The sequence below is a fragment of the Uranotaenia lowii genome, chromosome 2 (genome assembly GCF_029784155.1).
Source record: "Uranotaenia lowii strain MFRU-FL chromosome 2, ASM2978415v1, whole genome shotgun sequence".
NCBI lineage: Eukaryota > Metazoa > Arthropoda > Insecta > Diptera > Culicidae > Uranotaenia > Uranotaenia lowii.
In genome coordinates, this window is record NC_073692.1 from 261232144 (window position 1) to 261250817 (window position 18674).

Genomic DNA, 18674 nt, shown 5'->3' on the forward strand with positions numbered 1-18674 from the left:
GCTGTTAAATTCTTAGCCTACTTGCCCCCTATTCTTTCCGTAAACTTGTATTTTTCCTTCTTCACGGCTATCTAGTAGAGGAATCGCTCAGGCTTTCGAAAACGCCTGAAAGTAGATATGGAGCATGGAGAGCTTTCAATATCACAGGTATTCATTATTTGAATCATATTATGATTCAATATAATGAATACCTGTGATATTAAAATTGTAGGGATCGGTAAGATCACGAATAAGCCGAATACGTACTGTTGTGTGATTTTGTTCCGAACGAAATGTCTCAATCAAAGATACTTTCCGTCGATGTGCCTATACAACTTTTTGCTCGAACAATAATCACAGGCCCGTTTGAATAATTCTTGTTTAGAGCGTTTTACAGAGCCCAGAATTTTTTATACTTAAATGTTATTAGGTATATTTTTAAAGTTAGTGCCCTAGTCTACATCAAACATTTTAGCACAATAAATAATAATCAATCAAATTGAAAACATATTTATGAAAAAATATTTTTATTCATAACTTTAAAAACTGAAAATAAAATTATTTGCTGGTAGGTACAAGAGAATGATATTCAACCCATCTACCTAGAGCAAGACGCAGATAAATCATCAATTTGAATTATCAAGCTCACCGAAACTGGTTTGATTTTTTATGCCTCGCATTCGCAGGTGTAGGAATTCTTGCTTGATTATGAATCATTCTCTTCACGAAGGTCAAAGGTGTAGTCGCAAAAACTGCTCATCCGGAATATAATGATAAGTTCTGCTTATGCCAATCTCACGCCACCTCCTCCAGGGCATTCACCTTGGGATAGCACTGTCAGACCTATGGGGAAGTTCGAAACATAATAAGTGTTTTAGACAAAAAAAAATCCACTTGCATAGAATTACTTTTGCCGTTCTCGCAATTGTATTTCTCCATAACGCATGTGTTGCCGAACGAGAGAGGTTTGTCGTTGCTGCCCTTAACACCCCCACAAACCGGGGTGTAATCGAATGTGCAAGATCTGCCGCATACTTTCTTCGCCGGCTCGTTGGCTGGATTGGCCTGGACCAAGGCAACGATAGCCATCAAAGCTGAGAGAGCATTGAAAAAAAAATTAAGCAAACTAAAACCACTTAAACTATAAATTTGAAACTGTTTAACAGTTTCAGGCTACCATCTTGAATACTTACACACTAGAACAATAAAAATGTATCGCATATTCACGCTAGGGGTTGATACACCTGGAGATCGAAAAAATTACGTCTTGTTCCGCCAAAGATCAACGTTCGACTGCGATTGTTCCAGCAGGTGGTCGCTTCTATACTGGCTTGGGATTGACACCTAATTATCAAACTGGGCGCAACGGTCAGCGTCACTATTGTAGGAATGACTATAAGCGTGACCTGATCAATCGCTAGCAGCATACAGATGTTGGTTTTGCTGAGTAATTTTCCAATTGAAATGATGCGCAAAAAGTATGAAGATTTATTATAATCATCATCAGCATGAACAAACGTTAGCACAATGTTTGCTGTTTTCTCGTTTAGCTTCAGTTTTTGTTGCTAGCTAAATAAACATAATTCTAAACAGATTCACATTGAACACGGTTTTTACTCTTTTTAAATTTAAATCATTTTCAGCAGAAATTACGTTTATTAGAAAGGATTGGAACCTAAAACATTCTTAATCGTTATTTTTTAATCAATGCTACAACAGTTGTCATCTTCAACTTGAGTAATTATCAGTAAAAAAAAAGGAATTCAAAGCTGAGCTGTCCTGCTCCAGCCTGATAACCGGTCATCTCCAAAAAGCATGTTGAATGAAACTGAAATGAAGGTAAATAAAAACCATACGAATTTCATTAATTTCATTGAAAAGTTTTATTCAATAAAGTGTATAAATATACATCGATATCATTTACTGTTTTTTTTATTTGTGTTTTAATTGATAGTTGATGATCAATCTGTCTACCAGCTAAATATTTGTTCCTGCATTTTACAAATCAATGACCTTAACAATGTATATGTTTCATTCGTCAACAAATGACCTGCTCAACAATTGTTCCTTTTGCCTTTTTATACGATTTCAATCGTCTTTATCAAATGGTAAGTGCCTTAGTATAGTCTACTCGCGCTGGTTTAGAACTTTTCTTTATTGACCCGATTTATGCGGTGTTTTTTTTTGTAAAAATATTTGCTTTGCCGACTTCATCACAAACCACAAGTTGGTTTTCATATTTATTTCGACTGCTGTCTGCTGTTTTCCACAATGTTGCGTGTCCTGCTATGCACATATTGGGTAGTATGTTGAAGATCGTAATCTATCAAACAAACGATCAGGCAGTTTATTTGCACATATCTGTACGCATGCTTTACCAACTAATGAATATGCATTCTATATGTGTTGTAAAGAAATACTATCTAGTGAGGCGATATTCAAAACGCGAGATGAGTGAAACTGTCAATGATGCGTGAATGCATCTTGACTTTGGATGCTGCTAGATGACAAAAAGTAGAACACACTCTCATCAACTGTATGCGATAAATCGGGAATATAAGTATTTTCAAATATGTCCAGTTGTTGTACAGTCTACCAATCCTAGGTCATTAATATACTTGTCTTCTCACGGTGTTCTATTTAAGTATATAGGTAGGTGATTTGATGTTTGTTTTCTATTGGTATTTCAATATCCTCAAACGCGATCATCATAAAACAACATTGTTAATAAGAAGCCGTCTTCTTATGCGACTAAGCAGCAGATGTCATTTAAAAATAAAATGAGATGAAAATTCACTCAACTTAAAATCTATATTAGTTTGGTATTGACATTTTGAACTAATTTTATACACTAGGTGAATTTAATCGAATAACTTATGATTACATATGTTCAACCATATGTTGAAATTTAATGAACTTAGGATATATTTCTTACTGAATCTAGGAAAACTGGATCGTTGAAACAATTTGTTCAACGTGTTTAAAGCGTAGTCACATTCGCTAAATCATGATTATAAAACATCATACTATAGGTTTAAGCTTTGTATGTTCGAAATTATAATCAGAACTCGACAAAAGGTGTCCGATTTAGCTTAGCTTAGCTTAGCTTGATTGACTACTCACATCCACCTGATTCATTGAAACCGAAATGCTTCATTATCAATTGTTACAGAATGATTTTCACCGAACGAGTTTGTTTATTTTAATATTAAGTTAATGACATTATTGTATGATTCTCTTTTTTAAACAAATGCATTTCGAAAACCATGATCGCAGGCGTGGTTCAGTAGAATGAATTCCACATCGCCAATGGTTGCTACTCCGTGATTGACCGAGGCCATAAATTTTGTTCAGAGGTCAAATGAATGGTGCTTGGGACTAGCAACTCATTCACACTGCACAAAACTGATGCTCTCTCTTTGGACGTCAATAACGGCGCCGGCCACGTCCTAGTAGTCAATGGATAGATTGGAAGAAAGAGAAGGGGATGAAAGAAATAAATTTGCGCTTTAGGACCGAGGTTACCTCTGCATCCTAGCAAACAATTTTGTTTTGGAAAGTGGGTGGAAGGATAAGATCAGGACACACTTTTGACCAGTGCGATCTAATTTCTATCTATCTATTCTTGACACTATTATTTATGGACATTTTCAACTGAAACCCTAAATTATTACCACACTCATTTCAAATTTTAAATAAAACTTAAACCCGAAACTATGTTTTGAATGTTTGTAACCATTCAATGCAGTGTTATCTAAAACATCAAATTAATTCTTCTCGGTGACGCTTGAATGTTTTTGAAAACGTGTCGGATATAAAAAAAAAATGACTCTCCTTTCCAAAAAAACTACTAATAGAGAAAAAATTGACTGATGATATTTTAATGAATTATTATGTAAAAAAATTGCAGAAATTATGCGAAATTTAAAAATAGCATGTACTTAACATATTAAGTACAGCAGAAAAATCGAAGCCGAAAAACATCGAAATTCGGCATTCTATACATCAGAATTTACTGGATCAAATTCTTCAAATTTATTATCTACCTATGAGTTACCGTAAGCGTTATGTTTAATTTTGTAGAATATAGACATTTGAGTTATGTTTCTGTATGTAGCACATTCACTACAAGCGAAAACCGAGATATGTCGTATAAGGTCCGCGATGTGTTAAAAGTTTTTCACAATACATGTTTTGGAAAACCGCTCTTTTTTTGATAGATTTGAGTATTCTAGCTCAGATTTAAGTCATTTCTTAACCGGAAAATATTTTAACTACGTTTTGCTTTAATATGTTTCTCATAGTTTATCTTCTTCATCCTGATTCTCAGATCCTTTTAGTCGTCAAAACGCTATTTCAATTTAGCTTCATATCTCTTGAGAATTTTATGTTATGCAGTCTAGAAACATTGTTGCATATTGCACACCAGTACCGGGAGCAACAAAAACAAATTCTGGGGGAGCTATGTTGAGATGGGTGGGTGGATCAGCAGAGATGATCCTCAAAAAAAAAAAAAAAGAAAACAAGCCTCATAAGCAGAAGAGGCACCATCAAGCAGCAATGAGAAAAAGCTAAAAACGAAGAAGCCACCACATCCAGCCAGCCAACCATTGGGAAGGCATAGAAATTTAACACGCAGTTTACGATTCGGGCACATCCGGTACACTAGAACCGCCACTTCCCCGGCCGGGGGTAACACTTGCCGGTTGCGAATCTGCACTAAACGACCGATTCCGGACCGCGGAACTTAGCTTAATTTCGATCACAAACGGGACTCACTTTCTTTTGGAAGTTGCTCATTTCAAAGGTGACAGACGGACCTGCTTCAGTAGATCTAATTTACTCTCAAAAAACCTCGACAGTTGAATACCTTGAAAATATTCATTTCGTTTTCAGAAGATTTATGTAAACTCCTCTTTCAGATTAAAACCCTTGTTGCATTCCTCAATCGGCTTTTTCATAAATCGTAGCTTTATGCAATTTTAATGTTGTTTGCACCTAACATTTGTGAAGAGCGACATTGTACTTTTATTAAAAAGGTTCTATTTTCATCCAAACACTTGTAGCATTCCGTAAAGTGATGTGATATGCATACGTACCTGGATATCGAGTTGGAAAAGTTCAATAGCATTGGTAATTAAGGTTAAAAACTATTGGTAGGTTTAGATAAGTAATTAGAGCAAATTTATAAAAAATATTCAGGTACTTAGCTTATTTTCTGTGCCAGGTGATTCGGATATCTTTGGATGCTTCGGATAAATATGTTCCAATTGAAGCCGTTGTTATTGTTGGTAATCTTCGTGTTTGTTATTATTTTGTTGTTCTTCATTCGTCCGATGAAGCGTTACGTTCCATTTTCCGTTCACACATTTCGTAACGCATTCGATGGGGTACTCGCAAAATGCCAATTTTCAACAATCAAATAACTTTCCAAAACGCGATAGAAAAACCCAACTTGGCAACCTTCTACGTTCGCACTCAAGGAACATGTGAGAAGTGGAACTATAGAAAATTTCGAGCCACTACAATCAGCACAGTATTCTGCTTTTCAGCCATCACAAAAATGGAAACATCCATTCACCACAAACTCCTCAGCCCTTTAATAACAGCCACCAACAATCACAGCACTAAAAATCGAATTAAACTCGATCGAATTTTGCATTTATTCTCGAGCCCCGGTAAAAACAAACCTTTCACTAGCAGAGTTGCCAATTCTTCTCAGAACTCGACAAAAGGTGTCCGATTTGCATATTAATTGCAATATTAATTTTTGCCTTTGATCCCACAATTTTATTTTCGCTATTGTACTTCGTTTGATGCATAATTTGAATTGATGTTCCGATTTATTACTGTTAATGGCATAGAAACAAATGAAGTCTTACCAGATTTTTGTTAAAATTCTGGCATTAAAAATATCCATCAAGACTTCGTACTCAGGTAAATTCGGCTCATTCAGTCATTTGCCGAGTACCTATTTCTGTTGAAAATAAATGTAAAATGTAGCTATCATAAGTTTCAAATCAATAATAGCTCAAGTTGATTTCATCCAGAAAAAAACTATGTTGTCCAAAGTATAAGATAAGCAGATGCTTAAACACAATATAATGGCAGTTCGTTGGTGTCTATTTGTTTGAAAGGTTCAAAATAAATATTCGCAACAGTGTGAGTTTAACTATTTACTTATCATTATCCTAAGCCTAGTAACGTGTACGACGAGTTAGGCTTTGCGGTTTTTTTTCTCCAATAAGCACTGGTGGTTTTTCTTTAAACTTTTGCGGAAACACTCAACATCAGAGTATTTTGGTGAATTCAGAAAGAAAATTGGTTTCCAAAAAAGTAAAATCAATGTTGAAAGAATTTAAGCGTGACCTCCGATGTTTTGCTATACTTATTATTTTCAGGAACATGAAATGAAGTGATCAGTTTATAATTTAAAAAAAAAATGCAATCCGCCTCCTGTTAACAAAAAAATCTGAAAACGTTAAACAAATAAAAATTAACAAATATATACCGTAGCAACTATTACGCGTGATATAAAATTAACACGTGTTTCGGTAGTTGAGAAATAAAATCATTAAACATCGAAAATGTAAAAAAAATGTTGGTTGGAAAATTTAGAAGATACTTCCACAAAACAAAATTGAATGGCAAAAAACTATAAAAAACAAGAACATCCGCACAAATTCATTGGAAAATTTAGCCTTGATTAGATAAGTTAGACTTCGAGATAATTAAGTATTCATTTGTTGTGTCTGATAAAATGTTGTTGGAAATTTAACTTAAAGGCCCGGTTTGCAAACACTGAGCTGCTAAACTAAAAAACAGCATTCATCCAGATAACAAATGGTTGTTAACCATCGCTTAGTTTTAAATAGATAAATAAATTATGTAGGTAGTAATCGAATCTACTACAGTTCAATCAATGCGATCAAATTTGAACCTGCGAGTGTTTCCTGTTTAAGGTAACCACGGGATTTGTCGGATCTTTTGGGGGCTGCTGAACTACTTTTACTCCTAAAGCTAGTAGGTTTCAGAACCGTTGGTGTAATTTGTATTTTTTTTTTACTGTTCGAGTTATGTTTATCTTCCACATAATGTTCTATTTGTCCATTTATCAAAAGTGCGTTCAATGTTATGTCTCTCAATGCGATACTAATTTATTTGTTTGTTGATGTATTTAGAGTTTAACTTCAAATTTAAAAGAAACTACTTTAAAAATAAATAACTAATGTATTCGTTTTGCTATCTCCTGACGCCTCTCAGTGATACGCTCTAAACTTCCTACGCAATGAAGCAGCATTATTCCGCAATAGGAAATCCAAAAGGATTTTGTATCGTATATGAACATAGATTGGTTTCAACGATAAATAAAACTACAACATATGGCTCTATGATTTTGTCCGGATCAAACACAGGATCGTTTCACACTTTTGCTGGCGAAATTTACCGGATAACATGCACCAATTGGTTAATGCCAGTGCACAATTCTACTGATCTGTTTTAAGAAATTTCACCAATTGTTTTTTTTTTAACTCTGTTGCTAAATTATTTCTAGAAAGCCAACCAAGGATGATGCTGTAGGGCTTCTTTCGATCGGTCACCATAATCGTAGGTTACTTCTACCCCAGCTGGCAAGTCGTCTTTGGCTATGAGCACCAGATGGGGTCGGTTGTTCAGGGAAACTGTTTTCGTCATTAGATTTCCGTTTCGCGAATGGTTCACTAACCGACCTAGTTTGCCACTCTCAGCTGTCGCATCGATGCTGTAAAGAAATTAGTGTTTTCAGAACAATTTGTTGAAGAATTACATCACTAAATAAATACTAACCAATGTTGGATATTTTTATGCTTGAAGTAGTACATATAACAACCGGTGTTGTCGTCTTCCGCATAAATTTGCTCTCGTTCTTTAGCTTCGGTTACCGTTATAAGATCCCCAATGTACTCAACTACAAATTCGCCTTTGGAAAACGGTTGGGTTGTAACAATACCTCGACCTTTCCCTTCGAAGACAGCAACCTTTACACAGAAGAATAAATCATAATCATATATTTTATAATGATGGATAATATTTTGAAATACTTTTAAGACTTTTACTTTTTCATTCTCGAAGCAATAATGGGTGTACCTCTTCAATTATTGTTAACATACCTTGAGACCTGTTTCGCGTTGCTCTCGTATTGCTTTTTCGATATCTCGGTCGCGCTCCCATTGCACTTCCTTTTTGGTTTTCCTAACACTCCGGCGGACTTGGAAGAAGTCGGTCAATTTTTTGTTGGTCCCTCCACCACCGGATGATGCTGTTGTCGGAGGAACCATTGCAGCGTTCGCGGAAGATGCATCATTCAGTTTGGCGCTTTGGTGATTGTTGTTGGTGTTTTGTTGAGCGGTTGGGTTGACCGAATCGTTAAGCACCTGTTTTTTCTTGTCAGCCGTTACAGTCGGAAGCCCTGGAGGAAGCGCTTGTACGACTGGCTGGGACACACCCTCTGTTACGGTTTCTTCAAGAGCGTTTTCTAATTCCTTCGTGTGGAGCCTGTGATTTTTTTTGCAAGAATAAAATATCTTTAGTAACCTGCTCTAAAATGAAAAAGGAACTATAAAATTACCTTCTTATAGATTTGACATTCTTTCTGGAGGCACGTTTGTTCTGGATATTCAAATGGGCCAAAGCAGTTGATGGACTAGCGACAATAGGATTTTTCACCGGCGATGGACACAGGATACGATGCGGTGTGCCAGGCTTGCGACGTGTACCAGTTGCGGGAGAACCAACAATAGCTGGCACAGATGCTCCGGGAGGCGAAATTACTACACCACTGTCGCCACTGTCGCATGAATTGCTGTCTTGATTTAGGAACGTTGTTGAATCAATCGCCGTTACCTGGGTAGGTTTCGAAAGATCCAATGCAAAATCGGATGGTTCCTGTTTGATTGTAATAGAACCACCAGCCCCACTGCCCCACATTGGATCATACTTGGGAGGGGAAAATTTGTTTTGTATATCTTCATTGAAAAAAGTATTTTTGATTATTACACGAGATTTGTCGGTTGAACTTTTGTCAAAGTTAAGACTTAGAACCGGCTCTTGCAAGAAAATGTTACTTGCTGGATTGCTTTTGATGATGTTGAAATTTAATGACGCCAAAGGAGAATCTGTAACTATTTGGTCAATTTCATTGGTTGCAGCATTTTCAAAAGAATCACATGTATTTTCGTCAGTCAAGTCAATGAAGTTGTCAATTCGATTTATTTCGTTAGTTACAGGAGTGTCGATTGGTTTACTGCTGGCATTACTGGTCAAATACTTTGCAATTCCATTCGTTTTAGTACGACCTCCCCTGAGAAGCATCGGGGCATGGGTTTCGCCATTCGTCGTTTTACCGGTTGTTCTGGAGTTATTGTTATCATTGATAGTATTGTTGTTAACAAAATGTGGTACGTTGTCATATTTGAAATCTTTCCTCTTTGGACTGGCAGTATCGTCCGTCACGATGGAAGTTGCGGCTAACAAATTTGGACCGGTGTTTGCCTGGCGCGTACGACGTCCTGAAAAAAAATTAAAAAATAATTGTAAGAACGCAGTAAACAAAATTAAACACAACAGACAATTATAGTCTGTTGAGTTTGTTTTTTTTATACATATATACATGAACCTCTCGGTTTTGACACGGTTGGCACGTGTGCCAAGATCGAAAGGTTTTCTTAAAAAAATAATTTCTACTATTCTCCGCATTTACTGGAGCAAAATAATTTTTATCCAAACCAAAAACATGTTTTATGTTCTTTAACGATGTTCAAATATAACAACAATTACCGAAATACTTCTTGCCCTCGTATTTCAATGGTTTAACTTATTGTAAAAAAAAATTGTTAAAAATGTTGGATGCTTGTTGGGTTTTCTTAAAGCCTCAACTATGACAAATATTTCGCATTTCGATTCAAGTTAAGACACAAAAGTTATTGAGCTTCAAAAAATAATAATCTTTTTTCGGGGTGATATTTTTTTTTTTTTGGCGTTTAAATAGCTCGGGGAGCTGACGCTAGAAATGAAAATTAGAGATAGTATGAAGAAGGAAATTTTAAAGTTTAGAGTAGGCAGCCGATACCGGGAATCGAACCCAGTACGCCTGGGTTACCAGACTCGCGCCAGCCTATCCACTAGACCACATCAGCGCTAGTAATCTTTTTTCGGGGTGATATTCATCACTATTTATGAGAGACACTGCTTCGAAAATTTTGACGCAGCATTAACAGTGATGAATATCACCCCGAAAAAAGTTACCCCATTTTTTAAGTTTGATAACTTTTTTATCATAAGTCGAATCGAAATGCAGTCTTCGGATGAAATATTTGTCATACCGTTTAGGCTTTAAGAAAATCCGTTTTCAAAAGAAATCGGCCGAAGGGGACCAAAGTTATTCATGAAAAACTGATTTTTCATGTTCCTCCCGAACAAAATGTCTCAAAATCCCATACAATCTTTAGGCTCGTTGAGCCACCCCTTCCCGTGATCCGACCTGGCCCAAATTTGGCATGAGACCTTGTACAAGGCCTAGGATCAATTTAAGCCTGCAGCGCATAACATTTCACAAGCTTGAAATTTCTCATACAAATTTGGGACAGTCTAGTGTCCATCATGCCCTTATTTTTCTATATCAACTAGAATATGAAAAAATGGGATATTCGAACGGATTGGATCCGTTTTTCTATACGATTCTGTAGTTCGAATTAACGAGCGAGTACCTTACCCTTATAATCGAAATTCTTATAGAAAGAAAACGAGGCGCTTAGACAAAATCATGTGTTGCGGTCCTGACGACATTGATGTCGGAAATTTAACAGTCTTTTATAAATCTAACTCGAATCGAAAAATTGTAATTATCTATTCTACAATTTCATAATAGTATTTTGTTATTTAGGTAATTCGTTCAAAAGATAACTTTGCTAAAATGTTTGAAAAGTAAGTGTATTACACAAAAGCCAACAGAGCAAATCTGAAATATGTAGATATTATTGTTTGCAGAATTGGTTAATATATCGCGTTCATTCATCAATACGTATAATGGCTTCTTTTTCCAAACGATCATACAGTGCCCAAAAGAACAAAATTGTTCCTTCTTCTTTGCCTTACTATCAGTGTAATCGTCATTGCCATCATCAAATATCATCATCTCTCGCGTTTGTGGGTTGTGGTGGATATGTTGGGTGCCTACAGATTATTATTATTATTATTTTGCATTTCAGCAGTCTTCCCAATTTACGTCGTGTTAGTGCGCACGGAAAATAACAAAAAGGTAAAATTTACCTTTTTGCGAGGTGATTTTTTTCCACCCCTCTTTCGAGGTAAATTTTACCTTTTTTTCATTCACCTAGCAAAAAGGTAAATCTTACCTTTTTTCAATTCACCTAGCAAAATGGTAAATTTTACCTTTTTCGCATTCACCTAGCAAAATAGTAAATAATATCGTTTTCCCATTCACTGATTTGAAAGGTAAATGCTAGTTGGTTTGGTTGGTTTCTTCAATAAAAATGAAAACAAAATCCATTGAAAAATTTATATTTATTTTATAAATAAATATGGACAATTCATTATATTATTTTTTAAATATATCACCTTGTTGAAAAATTATTGAGGTAAGTCCTTTTTTCGCCAGGCTCGTGGCAATTCGGCTTCTCGTTCTTCCATAATGGCGACTTATCCAGTCAGGTCCGGCTTTTCCGGAATGATATCTGGAGGATGACGTGGAATACACCTCGAAGCTGGGCCGATCTGAAACAAAAGCAAATTATTATGATGAGAACCAGCACAACTAAATAAAAGCTAAGAAAAAACTTACCATTCTGTTCCGATTTTTCCATATTGGCACGAAACAAAACTTCCCTTCTGAACGACAAAACAGCTTAACCTCAATAAACGGATTCGGCGAATAGTCACTTTTTTTCGAGAAGAATAGTACCGTTTTGTTTAGCTCAATCCAGGTCAACTTCACCTCGCTACGAGGTAAGTTTCACCTTATTTGGTTTTACCTTTTTTTCTAGGTGAATTATACTTTTTTATTCAGCTCAATTCAGGTGAACTTCACCTCGCTACGAGGTAAGATTTACCTTTTTTGGATTCACCTTTTTCCTCGGTGAATTGTACCTTTTTTCCATCCTCGATTCAGGTAAATTTTACCTCGCTGTGAGGTGAGTTTCACCTCGAAGAGGTAGAAGTTACCTTTTTGGCTTTCACGAGCGTTCACCTTTGCTAACTCGGTAAATTTTACCTTTTTATTATTTTCCGTGCGGGAATAATCTTCCCTCACGCTCGTTTTTGTTTAACCAATTATGTTTATAGAATAACCATTTTATGGTGTTTGCTCGAAAACTATCAATATGGTTATTTTTTAAGAATTTTTCGATGTTAAAATTCAACCATTTATCAAGTTCTCGTGTATAAACCACAAAATGGTTGAAAATTTTTATGTTTTTTCTCCGCCATATTGGAAGCTACCGTGGTGTGAACCGAACGTGTTTCGGATTTAATTTATTCGCCCGAATAAATCAAGGCTGGAGAGATTCTAAAGGTAATTGTTTTATTATTATGAATTCCCAATTAAAAAATCCAATCAATCAACAACAAAAAATTAATTGCAGTACTCCAATTGAACGACTATGCGGCAGTCCGGATTCAGTTCCAGTGAAACAACAGCACCGAACGCGGAACTACTTACTTCCGGAACGAGAGCACAAATAGTGCTTAAAGAACTGGTCATCCCGACCAATCTCCATAACATTTGGATGGAGCTGAGATGGGTAGACAGCCCAAAAAGCTTAACCCACCTGAGTGGAATTGCGGTCAACATAAGAGTCTGTGCTACAGCTGCCTCATCAGGAACCTCTCAGATGCATTTAGCACAAAGCAGCAGGAACCGGTAAGTTTTTTTTGCGGACGGTTTCTTGTTTTTCATTTATGTAATTGATTCATTTTTTCAGCATGTCGAAATGCCGATTTCGGAAAAACTCCCATGTTATGTTATTCTCAAGAAAGAAATCCGTCCCCATGCAGAGCGTCTCGCGACAACTGATCCGCAGCTTGATATGTCCCGGAACCCATTGAATTGTGGTTCGATTACGCTGAGCCAGCTGTAGGATCTCTTTGGAAACAGAATTGCGCACCGGAGTATTTTTACTCTTCTTTAGGAACAAACATTTTTCTCAGTCACCTACATATGTGACTTAATATCATAGAGCAAGCAGAACACCTTGAAAATTGATAAATAAATAAAAAGGTGTGAAATACAGAAAATTGATTAAATCTTATTTCTTCATCGAAAACATTCCAATCTGTTCTATTTCTACGTTATTTTGCATTATGATTTTAAAACAACCATTTTTCAACTTCTCCTCCTCAATCCCATTCGGTTGAAAAATAACCATATTCGAACTTCTCCCCTAGAAGTCATTTTATGACTTCTCATGGAGAACTCATAAAATGACATTTCCCGGGAAAAGGTCAAAAATGGTTATTTTTTAAACGTAAATGGTTTAATAATTTCTAGCGTGCTTGCCGTGTTGACCGCCAGCGTTGCCAGTTCTGGTTATATAAACTGAACAACACCAATTTATTACCAATCAAATGATTTTTTTTATCAAAACTAAGAAAGATAAATTATGGTAGTAACCTTTGAAATACGTATCTTATAATTTCCAGAACATGGAAATACACAAACTACAGAGGTCGCCAGAAAACGTATCCTTGGTTGTGATCTCTATCGGATTCATCTATGAATTTCCGGACAATAGCAATTGGTTTGATGCCCTCGCGCCCGTTCACGCTAAAATTCGTTAATCGACTTACTTTTCATCTCTCTCTATCTCTTTCCTAACCGTTTCTACAAAAGCCTTTTACACTCATATAAGAACATTCAATTGGATGTGTTTATTTATCAAAATCTTTAACCATTATTTTGAGCTATTCAATTCTTCCACGGTCCATCTGTATCCTACAATCTCCTGGACTGCTATCATAAGCTCATGTGTTGTTTCACGCGACAAGGTTACTATACGAATGCTTGCCAACATATTTATCTCCTCAACCATTTACAACGCGGAAGAAATGATCGAGCGATTTATTATACCCCAGCATACTAAGACATCAAGGACAAGTGTGCTAATCTACGGCGCTTATTAATTTTTTTTTATATATTAAGACTCAATAAGTAGGATATTATTAAGAAGTGTTTTCCTTAACCTGACTATAAAGTTAATTGTACTAACAGGCTGCGTTGAAGTTTATTTATAAATTTCTTTATTTGAAACGGCTCATAGCTTTGAGTTTTGAGGAGCCAAACTCGTTTTGTGTTTATAACATTATTACTTAGGTCTAGCACTTTTTGTTCAAGAGGAGAAAAGGATAGAAAGGGAAATAGGAAAGAAGTTGCGTATAGAAGTTGATAAACAGTAAATTACAAATTACAAATCTGACTAGACTTGACAAATCTGCGTTTGAACTTGATGTTCCTACTTAGATATTGTTCTTCGCACAACCACTCATGCTTTTCAGTAAATCTTTGACTACAACTCTAGAGTTGAACGTGAATATTACCATGATGTAAGCTTGGTTTTATCATTCTTTACACAGTAAGGACCGCGGAGAAATCTAAGCCTGAAACACCAAAATTTGGCATTCACTATCTTAGAAACGAATGGACCAAATTCATCAAATTTAGCACCTTTGACTTATGTAGAATAAAGTTTCTTTATAAAATATATCACATTTGAGTTATACTGAAGCTGATAGAAAAAGGCCTATTCTGAATAATGGTAGATAGAAAGTAATTGTTATTACAGACCCCTTAATTGAGACAATAAATATAGGCAAGCAAAATGTGTAATGCTTTAATGCATTCTAAATACATAATGTTCGAAATGAACGAGTATAGTTTCAGACAAAAATTTAGCTTAACTTACAAACCGAAGCCACTCAGCACGAATGAGCTTTGCTTCCTAAAAATGTTTAAAGTCTAATAACTTTGAATCTTTTTTTTTATTTGTTTTTTTTTAGTTTTTATTTTTGACACTTTACCAGCATTATGGCATTCGTGTCTAATATTTCATTTGAATGGAATCAATAATTTAATTACGTGATGAAGGTATTTTTTTATGATTGCGAATTTGAGATTTTTTTAGTCTGGCAGCGCTGGTTCGAACATTTATTTCATTATGGATCTAACTTATAGCGCCAAACTCTTATTGGGTCGATGAATTATGATGATGAATGTAAAATTTGATCAAGAACGTGTTATAAACCCGAACATTTGCTCAATGTTTCTGAATCACGTTAGTTTGGGATTTGATATGGAACGAAAACATTATTAATCAAAATTCATTGCCAAACACAGCATTTCCACTCGGGGAAAACAATATGGACTGTTACTGTAATCCGAAATTCTACCATTTTGATCGTTTCACATTCCCCAAATTACAAAAAAGCACATTTTAAGCACTCACCTTTAACCATGACTGGTCCTTTTAAAACTCGTATCCCCTGTTCAATTCTGGCAGAATGGAAATGAGATTTTTCTTTTTCTTCACGCTCGAAGCGCCACCATTTACGTTCTTTCTGCTGCTTCTGCAGTCTGTGGATGGATGGAAATTTAAAAAAATAATCCACTGCACGCACACAGCTCCACCAAGGCAATATTTTTACGGTTTTTTTTTTTATCAACACTACCGACTGAGAATGATGATTGATGACGATACTACTACACACGAACGGTTGTCAAATAGAAGACAAAAAAATATCGAGGCGAAAAGGTGGAGAACTACCAACGAACCGATGCATGAAGGGAGCAACACACCAAAACGAAGAAGAAATAGATGCTCCGCTTTTTCTTATTTTGTCAAGTTCCAGTGGGTGATATTTTTTTCAAATCGTCAAACAGCCACCGGATGGCATGTTCACGGTCTGCTGACACTTTTTTACTCAACACTAGATTCTCATTGAACAATTAAGAATACTCAATCAGACTACTGAACATTTTATAACACTGGTAATGCAATATAAAAATTCGATGCACAGAAATGTACTGATCCCAGCAAATTTTCATCAGACAACTTCTACTCCAAACACGCTAGAAATCATTAAACCATTTACGTTTCAAAAATAACCATTTTTGACCTTTTCCCAGGAAATGTCATTTTATGAGTTCTCCATGAGAACTCATAAAATGACTTTTCGGGGAGAAGTTGGAATATGGTTATTTTTTAACCGTAAGAAAGATTCCATAGCAATTAGAAAATGGTTATATTTCAACCGTAAGAGCAGTTTTGCAAGATTTGTAAAATAAATTACAATTGTTGAAGGAATTTGGAAAAAAAGATTTGTCAGAATATTTATTTCATTTCTTTTACGTTATACTTATAAACTATAGTTATATATATAGCACATTATATTGTTTTATTTGCCTTTTATAATATTGCAGCCCAGTTTGGGCAAATACTAAAAGCAGCCGAATCACCCGGTAGCCGAAGTGAAGTTCCCCCAATGAGTGCTGCGGATGGCCAATGCCATTATCATTAGTTTGCTATCCGTTAACGAGAGGGGGGTCGATTCATCTACGCCCAGCGGGAGATATTTTTCGAACATTCCGGCCCGTTTTAGCTCCTTCCGGATGGTGAAAAAACGATCCCTTCTGAACTTCTTAGAAACCATTTCATTTTGTAGCGTTGGACCGGTGAATTAGTCCTCGTCCTCGTCAATTTTGTTGGTGTTTCAAACGGAATTGAACCGGCGGCGTCCAATCGGTACCCTGAAAGTTTTTCGTTCACAATTACAATTACAATTGTTTGTGATGAAAATTGAATTACATCACTTGAATAATTCAAAAATCACTTGAATAATCGATTTAAATCACTTACCTTTCCCCATCTATTACAAATTCGATGTTTCTACAATTTCCAAAACCGATTAATTGGAAAACAAGATGCACTTCTGCGGAGAAAAAAAATTTGCTTTAAGGGCGTCCAGCTGCAATGTAAACCGCTTTCAAAATGGCGATACAGGGAACATCAAATTACTCAACCATTTTCTGGTTTATACTCGAAAACTACCAAAATGGTTAAAATCCTTTCAGGAAAAATTATTGAAAAATAACCATATTGGCGGTTTCGAAGTAAATATCATAAAATGGTTATTTAAGAACCATAAATGGTTATACAAAATCGAGCGTGAACGTGAACTCACGCAAACAGCCATCATGGTGGATCAAATTAGAAATGAAAATTCAATGGGACGTATGTATCTCAGGACAGGACCTACAACGCTGTGTATGAATTGGACGTAAATTAATAAATGTAGCATTAAAAAGACAAGATTTCTAGAGTTTTTTCAGTCAACCTTCCATTTTCTTCAATTTATTGACAAACTCTTGATTCTTCTCATCTCTTCTGCATAAATTGAATACTCAAGAGAAAATGAGAAAAAAAATATATAAATAAAACTTTGAATTCGGGCATTTAATCCCATTTGAACATTTTGGTTGCCATGATCCGTGCGCAGGGGTGTCACTTACTTACTTACTTAATGATCCCGCGCCGATCCTCCGGTGCATAGGGCCGTGGTAAAAGACCTCCACTGTTGACGATCCGGAGCCAGCGTCTTCACCTGGTCCCAGTCAAGATTCTCGTCGACAGTTCGGATTTCAGCGGCTAGGCTTCGCCGCCACGAATTTCTGGGTCTGCCTCTTCTTCGATGACCTTCTGGATTCCAATCTAGCGCCTTTCTGCAAATCTCGTTTTCATCTTTTCGCAGCGTGTGCCCAATCCATCTCCACTTACGTTCCCGAATCTCGATTTCTAGCGCCCTTTGATGACACCGGCGATGTAATTCCTCATTCGAGATCCAGTTGCCAGGCCACCAAGCGCGGATGATATTCCGCAGGCAGCGGTTTACAAATACTTGCAGTTTTCGCGTCGTCACCGCATATGTGCACCAAGTTTCGCACCCGTACAGCAATACGGATTTGACGTTTGAGTTGAAGATTCGGATTTTAGTTCGTAGAGAGATCTGGCGTGACCGCCAGATGTTTCGGAGACTCGCAAACGCAAATCGGGCCTTTCTGATCCGGGTTTCGATGTCTTTCCTGGTACCACCATCAGGCGTTATCTGGCTACCAAGATACTGGAAGCACTCCACTTTCTCAACTTGTTGCCCAGCTACCATGAAACTGGAGGGATTTTCTGTGTTGATCTCCATCGACTTGGTCTTTCCAACATTGACTTTGAGACCTGCTGCCTTGGAACTTTCGGTGAGGTCGTCGAGTTTGCTCTGCATATCTGGTTGTGTTTGGGCTAGCAAAACAATATCGTCAGCCAGGTCAAGGTCGTTCAGTTGCTCCATTGTTGAAGGATTCCACGGCAATCCTCGGTTCGGTGCACAGTCAATCGATCCAATCAGAATCTCATCCATTACGATTAGAAAAAGTAGCGGTGATAGAATACATCCTTGTCTCACTCCAGCAGTTACCGGGATTGGTTCGGACAAGACACCGTCGTGCAAGACCTTGCACGAAAATGCCTCATACTGTGCTTCGATGAGATGGACTAGTTTCTCTGGGACCCCTCGTCGCCTTAGAGCCGCCCAGATGTGTCAGGTGTCCTGATTTGTCAGGATTTGTCCTTATTTTCGAGAGACCGTCCTGATTTTTTAAA

At 36.6% G+C, this 18674-nt stretch overlaps 2 protein-coding genes and 1 long non-coding RNA gene across 4 annotated transcripts; 1 reads left to right on the forward strand and 2 right to left on the reverse strand.

Moving 5' to 3' along the window:
• Positions 1 to 478: 478 nt before the first annotated feature.
• LOC129744156 (turripeptide Pal9.2) lies at positions 479 to 1332 on the reverse strand. The gene is made up of 3 exons (XM_055736558.1): positions 1173 to 1332; positions 888 to 1073; positions 479 to 822 (listed from the first exon to the last, which is right to left on the reverse strand). Exons 1-3 carry the CDS (start codon positions 1198 to 1200, stop codon positions 764 to 766), a joined length of 273 nt encoding a protein of 90 aa, XP_055592533.1. The 5' UTR covers positions 1201 to 1332; the 3' UTR covers positions 479 to 763.
• A 4808-nt stretch (positions 1333 to 6140) lies between these two features.
• On the reverse strand, positions 6141 to 16087 carry LOC129744154 (N-lysine methyltransferase KMT5A). Of its 2 annotated transcripts, none has more exons than XM_055736556.1 (6): positions 15824 to 16087; positions 15474 to 15601; positions 8588 to 9527; positions 8130 to 8514; positions 7807 to 7997; positions 6141 to 7741 (listed from the first exon to the last, which is right to left on the reverse strand). In XM_055736556.1, the coding sequence occupies exons 2-6, from the start codon at positions 15481 to 15483 to the stop codon at positions 7531 to 7533; spliced, it is 1737 nt and encodes a 578-aa protein (XP_055592531.1). In that variant the 5' UTR covers positions 15484 to 15601; positions 15824 to 16087; the 3' UTR covers positions 6141 to 7530. The 2 variants fall into 2 exon arrangements, with proteins under 2 accessions (XP_055592531.1, XP_055592530.1); XM_055736555.1 differs by having other exon boundaries at positions 15800 to 16087.
• On the forward strand, positions 12465 to 13261 carry LOC129744157 (uncharacterized). Its single transcript, XR_008736837.1, has 3 exons — positions 12465 to 12547; positions 12618 to 12895; positions 12957 to 13261. It is a non-coding gene; the product is annotated as an uncharacterized LOC129744157 (long non-coding RNA).
• Positions 16088 to 18674: the final 2587 nt, after the last annotated feature.